The sequence below is a fragment of the Anarrhichthys ocellatus genome, unplaced genomic scaffold (assembly GCF_004355925.1).
Source record: "Anarrhichthys ocellatus isolate YVR2014 unplaced genomic scaffold, GSC_Weel_1.0 scaffold24, whole genome shotgun sequence".
Taxonomy (NCBI): Eukaryota; Metazoa; Chordata; class Actinopteri; order Perciformes; family Anarhichadidae; genus Anarrhichthys; species Anarrhichthys ocellatus.
In genome coordinates this window covers 5,347,029-5,353,955 of record NW_022280054.1, presented here as the reverse complement: position 1 = coordinate 5,353,955, position 6,927 = coordinate 5,347,029, and the positions used below count along the sequence as shown (strand labels likewise).

Genomic DNA, 6,927 nt, shown 5'->3' with positions numbered 1-6,927 from the left:
ACACACACACACACACACACACACACACACACACACACACACACACATGTTGCAGGTGTACTGAGAGAGACAGAAGACAGCTAAGCCACTGTGCTAGCAAACATGCTTACTTGATCTATGTGTGATATACTGTTGAAGGAAAGGTCCAGCCAGGCGAGCTGTGCCGGCTCAGCCAGGAAGTGGTTAACAGTCCTCTGGAGGTCATGAAGATCAGTGATGTTGTTGTTGTTGAGACGAAGGGAGCAGCTTCGGTACTTCTTCTTTGAATTTCTCTTTAAAGGCCGCAGACTGCTGCTGGGTTCCTCTGTCCATGCATCTGAGAACGCAAATAAGAAAGAAATACAGTGAATATTACTGGCTCGCAAATTATATTTATGGTGCACATTGTTTCCATGGCATCTAAATGTATTGATCAGTTTATAAAAGATCATGCATTGCAGGCATCATCTAATTATTACCTTGAGCCGGTTATGCATTCATTCGGTAGAACAAATAGTTAGAATAACACATTACAAACTATTTACAGAGATATACTGAACATTTCTTTCTGCGTTGATCTAATCATACTTTATGGTTATTTTAAGTATTCTGCAGTTCACTGTAATGTGCAGCTATTTAAACAGAGCTGCAATAATGTTATAGCGAAAATACAATGTGGAAACCCCCCCCAAAAGTGCTATAAGGAGGCTAAAAAACCTTAGAGGAATATGATAGTGTACTACCTGACAACCTGCTGACGTGTTTGAAGGATAAATCCACTGGAGCTCCGTACATATTCCCACGTGTAATAGATCCACTCACCTGTGTGAGGACATGTGACGTCATGGTGAATTAGAGTCAACAGTGATCATCAAACACCATTCATTTATTCAAACTGTTCTAAAAAACAACAACACAAAAAGCTTGATTATAATGAATTCGCTGACACTATTAACTATATTATGGATTTGCAAAAAACACTACACAGCTATAAATTGCCTATTTCGACCTGATTTTCTGTAGCTGACCTACCTCAATTGTTGACATATCACAAATATCATAAACATACCAATAAACTACGGGATATTATAAAACCAACACGCTCTTTATCTTAAGTTATTTATAAACCCGTGTGTCGACGTGGCTAGATAGACGTTTGCCTGTCGAAGAGACAACAACGCGTTTCCAAGGAAACGAACGAGGTGGATTATGGGATTTTTGTCGTGAGGGTTTATATCCTCTTGCTGGATCATATATGTGTAAATAGATAACAATTACAATTAATTTACCCCACAAACTTCTGTACAATATGAACAGTATTAATGTATTAATTAAAACCATTTGGAGCGTGCGTGTGTCATTTTGTGTGCATGACGATTCTCTCGCTTGCTTTCTATTCCGGCGTACACCGAATTAATTCGTGGGGCGGAGTTAGACGTCAGCACTAGTTTTAGAACTGGTTTGACCAGCTGCAACCTGACTGATGCTGACGCAACAACAAAACATAAAGAAAAAAGCAAAATGTAAAAAGTTTTGTGAATGCTTTGTGCATTTTTAACTTTATTCTTTCCCACTTACCTTAAAGCGAAGCGAACCCACCACGGCACCAACCGGAATCAATAACGAGTGCGACGTTTAGTTTACTTCCTGCTTTTAAACCAATCAACTCGGGTTATTTTCAGACGCGTCTGTATGTGAATGCGGATTGGCTGGTTCAATCTTCTGCAACCCTTTTTGAATTGTGTCCGGCCCCTCATGCGATTATTTATTTCGTAGCTGTAGGTTCGTTTAGAAAGACGTAGAGACCGCATCTCTTTTCAGAGGACGAATAAATACTTTACAGACGAAAGGACAAAGTCTTCAAAGGTGAGTCACTGCTGGAGAGCAACATTACATTACCGTTGGTATTCAAGAATTCAAGAACACTTGATAAGTTACAGGTAACGTTAGCGTTACTGTAACCAACGAATGTTGGTTAATTTAAGGGTAACAAACTTCAGCGTATTGCTATATTTACTAACACTAAGTTAGCATTCGGCAAATTAACTAATGTTGGAGGCTTTGTTTAGGCTTTGTTTTTTGGTTTCCAGGTTGAACTCTATTTTGAGTTAAAGGTTCAGCCAGCATGACTATTAACTTGGGTGTCAAGGCTCTTCTCGGCTGGGTAAGTTCATTTAACGTTCATGTTATTGTGCAAATATATTGGATCACGCAAAGCTTGAAGTTAGATGGATCAGAATAGATTGGATGGATGGATGGATAGATAGATGCAGTTGTCTTTAACCAGTTTATTTAAATGATCTTTTTGCAGGTCAACACCCTCAAACTGTCCGACCGAGAAGTAGCTCTCGAGGATTTAACAGATGGGGCAGTCCTTCTGAAAGTTGTCTGTATGCTGTAAGTAGAAGCAATGTGTTGAAATGCTTGGCCTGTGTAAAGAGGGGACGGTCAATGACTGTTGAACTTCATTTTAAACCAGCTTCTCCTGTTACGAGTGTTCTTTCAAGTATAGAGATGCTTATTTCTTATTCTAGTTTCACCTTTTCTGTCAACTCAGGAAAAAGGAACCCAACTCCTGTTTCAGTAATTCCATCGAGGAGCGGTTCAAGATCATTGCAGACTTTGTGGAACGTGAGTTTCTCTGTGCAACCTTTTTTTTTTTTAATATCACTATTGGGTGTGGTCTGAAGTGTGCCACACGGTGTACAAAACACACACCCGGAGAACCACTGTTCTCATTTATGTTAACCTACTAAGTCTCACAGTTAAGACAGATGTTGAATATTGCTTTCCTTTGAGAATTAACCTTTTGTATGTTTCTTTTGTTTATTAGGGGATTGCAGATTTAGTCCAACCAAAGGAACTTTATTATTTTGGGAGAACATCAGAGATGGCATCAACCTTCCAGTAGAAATTGCAAAGGTACAAGACTAAATAAAAACAAGAAAAAGACTTAAGACACACAAACAAAATGGACCCTTCTGACCCGTTCATTGTGATACCACCAGGTGATATTGTTGCTCGTATATCACGACATAATGAATGACCGCCTGACGCTGAACAGGTTGGATTGCGATGTGGAGGTAGGCATTCCCTGATTTGTTATCAATTATCATGTGTCCACCACTTAGAGGCATCACATTTCATTCATCACGTGTTGTGCTATCAATAATTCTGTGGGAATATGAGAGATATCCATCTATCTCCCACTCTTATCTGTTAGCGAGAGATAGCGAACCTAACTGGTTCCTTTGTGATGGAGAATGACGGCTGCGTTTACTTGAGCAGAGGACTTGATGCCCATTTGGCGAGGAAACGTAAGTTAAATATTTGTTGAATCTTTCATTTCTTCATGCCATACCATAATAGACATTAGTATCGCACACCTAATGCTGCTGTATAACACTAGCTTTCTGGTTGGGATTTAACATGCAAGGTGTGAAGTTTGTCAAATCGCGTTTCTCCATAAATTTCAGATTTGCCCGTCTCCCGTGAAATATTTGAGCGACCAACAACCGCCTCGACCTCGAATGTGTCGACAGTCTCGTCATTTTCAGATGACGAGTCCCCCGTCTTCCACCGCATACCCAAAATAACATTTGTGGATATGGAAACTGTGGCTTCCTCCTCGGTTAGGTACCGGTGTGGTTTTGAATTCTTTCAATCCAGTGCTTATCATATACATCAAATGTGAAATCTGCAATTTTATGCACACTGTAACCAAAACGTTGGTTTGGGTATTGATCTATCGGACCTCTTTACGAGACATTTTTCAGCTTAATAAGTTGCTTGTCTCCATTGTAAGACCTTCAGCCCGAGAGAATAAGCAGAAGTATCATTAAAACTTTGTCTGAATAGACATGGTATATGGTAGTTGTTTCATATCCATGTATGTAAATGCATTGGATATTGTTATGATTTGACTATAATTCTTTTATTCCCACAGCAAGTCTCCCCTGCAGGATATCATGAACACGCCTAAATTTCAACTGAGGAAGATGCAGCGACAGATGATCCAGGAGCGAGACTACAGAGATGGGTTGGAGAGGGAGCTGGCCAGCAAGCTGGCACTCATTGCACAGAGAGGTGCCACATTTAAGTGTTTGGATAACACCATTGTTAGTTGGGCAACTGAAAGTGTGCATTATAATGTTGTCTGTCTTTTCATGCATGTTTTTGTTTCTCCAAGTTTAAAGTCTGTTCTATACTTGCTTTGTTTTCTTCAGAGTCTCATATTAGCCAGTTGCAGTACCGCCTGGATAAAATGAAAGAAGAGCAAGGTGATCAGGAGACTGTCATCAGGGAACAGCTCAATGAGATTCAGACAAAGAACAACACGTAAGTACCCAAGGGGCTGTAAGTAAGGCCTATTTATTAATGCATCACAGAGCTAATAACATTTGTACATCAAAGATGTGTGTTCAACTTGAATTTGCGAATAATATTTACATCTACAGGCCGTGACACGTCCCCTGCTAAACTAATAAATGACGGGTGGTTTGATGCTATTATATAACATTCTTCTCGTAGCAATAAGATAATCTATAACAAGTCTCACATTTTGCTCAAGACATTATTTCATACCATGATCCGTCCAAAACATTCAGAATTTGTTGTGAAAGTAACTGAAGAAACTGTTTTTTTTTTTCTGTCTTAGGTTACAAGTGCGATTAAATGAGATGTTGACTCAAAATAAAGACCTGAAGAGTAACTCCTCACTTATGGAGCGCAAAGTGGATCAGCTGTCAGACGAGAATGGTTTACTCTCATCCCAGGTAATGACACTCTCCTCCCCTCATAAGTGAGAAGACAATCGGTAACGGGTCATGTGCCAATTGTACGCATTTGGGGAATATGCAAGTCTCAGTGGGGTCGATGCTAGTAATAACCCTTTCGCATGACGCAGTCACATGTTGGAATCAAAACGTCCAGTTAACACAGATCGTAAAGGCTTTCTTCTGATATTTTTGCAGGTGAGAACTGTGTGTTCACAGCTGGCCATATTTGAGGCAGAAGTTGGCAGGCTGGCGGAAACTCAAGCATCCGCTCAGGACGAGTGGAGCAGCAAAACGGGCCACCTACACTCTGAACTGAACCAAGCTACCACTCAAAAGGTAGGTACACCATCACAAGAGACGCTAGAAACTGCTTTTGAATTGTTAAATCTTGAACTCTGATTCAGGTCGTCTCCACTAGAACTAAATTAAACAATCATACGAGTTTTGTCGTGATTGGACATTTTTTTTTTTTTTTTTTAATTCTACTTTTCCATTAGTCTGATTAATTGCATTTCTACTCAGTTTTTTTTAAAAAATGTAATATGATCCTCTTTGTTTCTCAGGAGCTGCTGACTGAACAAATTCAGATCCTACAGGGAAAGATTTCCTGTTTGGAGGATGAAATAACCCGGGCCTCTGAGGAAGAAGTAGGAGAGAACATGGGACCTGTAATGGAGGTACGGTCCACGATTCTATGTGGAGTTCAGAAAAGCTTGTCAATCAAATATAATCAGTCTTTTTGGATTAGATGGCTACTAATTGTGTTCTGTTTGATTTATAGAGAGAAATGTTGGACACTGAAATCAATGGTTTGAAGAACGAGCTGGAGACCACATTTTGCTGCCTGAAAAAGGCTGAGGTGGAGATTGAGGCCAAAACACAGCAGCTGGCGGAGTGTCAACAAGAAATTAATCAACAAAAAGAGCTCCTGAAGCAACAGGAGGCCCAAACTGAGGCAATTATTCAAGCCAAGGATGAAATTATAGACCAATTGAAAAGGGAGATCACTGAGCAGAGAGCTGTCATTCAGCAAGAGATCCAGGATCTCAAGATTCAACTTGAGCAAGTTGAGCAGCAGAAAACTGAGCAGATGACCAGACTACAACAGCACATTGCTGCTTGTGAACAAGAAATTGAAAAACTTAAGGAAATTAAGAAAGAGAAGGAAGGCCTTCTGCTCCAGACTGAAGAAAACGTGACACATCTTGAGACAAAGTTATCTGCTGCCAGTTCTCTCTTGGTTGATAAAGACCAAGAAATTAATAGTCTCAGAAAAGAAGTTTCCATTCTTACAGATAAAACCCAAAACAACCAAAATGAAATTCAAACTAAAGAGGAAATGCTTGCCGAATTACTTCTGGAGAAGTCTAATGAGCAAGACATTTTTTGTAATAAAATCCAGACCCTAACCGTCCAGGTGGAAGACCTTAGCTCGTCTCTCAAACAGGCTGAGCATGAAATTGAACTCAAGCAAGACCTACTGGCTAAAACCCAACAGGAGAATGACCAACAGAGAGAGGTAGTCCAACAACAGATTGTAACTGGCAAAGAGGAGGTTCAGAAGTTAAACGAAGAGATACAGGTCAAAAACAAGCAGCTTGTTGTTCTGAAGAAGGAAAGCTCTCAACAGTCCGAATTGCTGGAGCAAGAGATTGCAGGTCTGAAAGGCCAACTAGAACATCTGAATGACTCTCTCAGAAAGACTGACGATCAAGTTCAGGCTCAGAAGGTTCTGCTTACAAAGCAAGAGCAGCAAAGTGCTCATCAGACAGAGGCCCTGCAGCAACAACTGTCTGCTTCTGAAGAGAGGGTAAGGAGCATGAAGGAGGAGATCCAGACTAGAGAGGAACAGATGAACATGTTGAAAACTCAAAGTTCACAGCAGTCAGAACGACTACATCAAGAGATGCAAGAGTTAAAGAAACAGATTGAGTGTCTTAGTTCCTCACTGAAGAATGCAGAGAACAATTTGCAATCCAACAACGATCTGTTTGCTGAACAGCAACTACAGAGCACTCGGGATACGGAGTCACTCCAGGAGCAGATGGCATCATCTCAAGATGAGGTGAAGAAGCTGAATACAGAGATTCATGCTAAGGAGGAGCAATTAATTCTGCTAAAGTCTGAGACCACTACACACTCTGACATGCTACAGCAAGAGATTGAAAGT

At 40.4% G+C, this 6,927-nt stretch overlaps 2 protein-coding genes across 4 annotated transcripts in view; one reads left to right on the top strand and one right to left on the bottom strand.

The window, feature by feature from the left end:
* The window catches only part of lrrc51 (leucine rich repeat containing 51), a 3,664-nt gene extending 2,066 nt beyond the window's left edge, over window positions 1–1,598 (bottom strand). Inside the window, exons 1-3 of one of the 3 annotated variants that reach the window (XM_031861004.1) lie at window positions 1,558–1,598; window positions 723–801; window positions 111–316 (exon numbers count right to left, since the gene is read on the bottom strand). In XM_031861004.1, coding sequence (XP_031716864.1) covers window positions 111–316; window positions 723–774 — 258 coding nt within the window. In that variant the 5' untranslated portion in view covers window positions 775–801; window positions 1,558–1,598. Of the gene's footprint in view, window positions 1–110; window positions 317–722; window positions 1,173–1,557 lie in introns of those variants that run through there. The other 2 variants (XM_031861003.1, XM_031861002.1) reach the window with 2 other exon arrangements.
* Window positions 1,599–1,761: 163 nt separating this feature from the next.
* Window positions 1,762–6,927, top strand: part of LOC116390657 (nuclear mitotic apparatus protein 1) — a 10,100-nt gene continuing 4,934 nt past the window's right edge. Inside the window, 14 exon segments of the mRNA XM_031860543.1 lie at window positions 1,762–1,845; window positions 2,070–2,143; window positions 2,291–2,376; window positions 2,537–2,610; window positions 2,813–2,901; window positions 2,988–3,062; window positions 3,203–3,296; window positions 3,456–3,615; window positions 3,926–4,065; window positions 4,206–4,317; window positions 4,637–4,754; window positions 4,953–5,093; window positions 5,321–5,434; window positions 5,539–6,927. The exon segment at window positions 5,539–6,927 is cut by the window's right edge and continues 4 nt beyond it. Coding sequence (XP_031716403.1) covers window positions 2,105–2,143; window positions 2,291–2,376; window positions 2,537–2,610; window positions 2,813–2,901; window positions 2,988–3,062; window positions 3,203–3,296; window positions 3,456–3,615; window positions 3,926–4,065; window positions 4,206–4,317; window positions 4,637–4,754; window positions 4,953–5,093; window positions 5,321–5,434; window positions 5,539–6,927 — 2,631 coding nt within the window. The 5' untranslated portion in view covers window positions 1,762–1,845; window positions 2,070–2,104.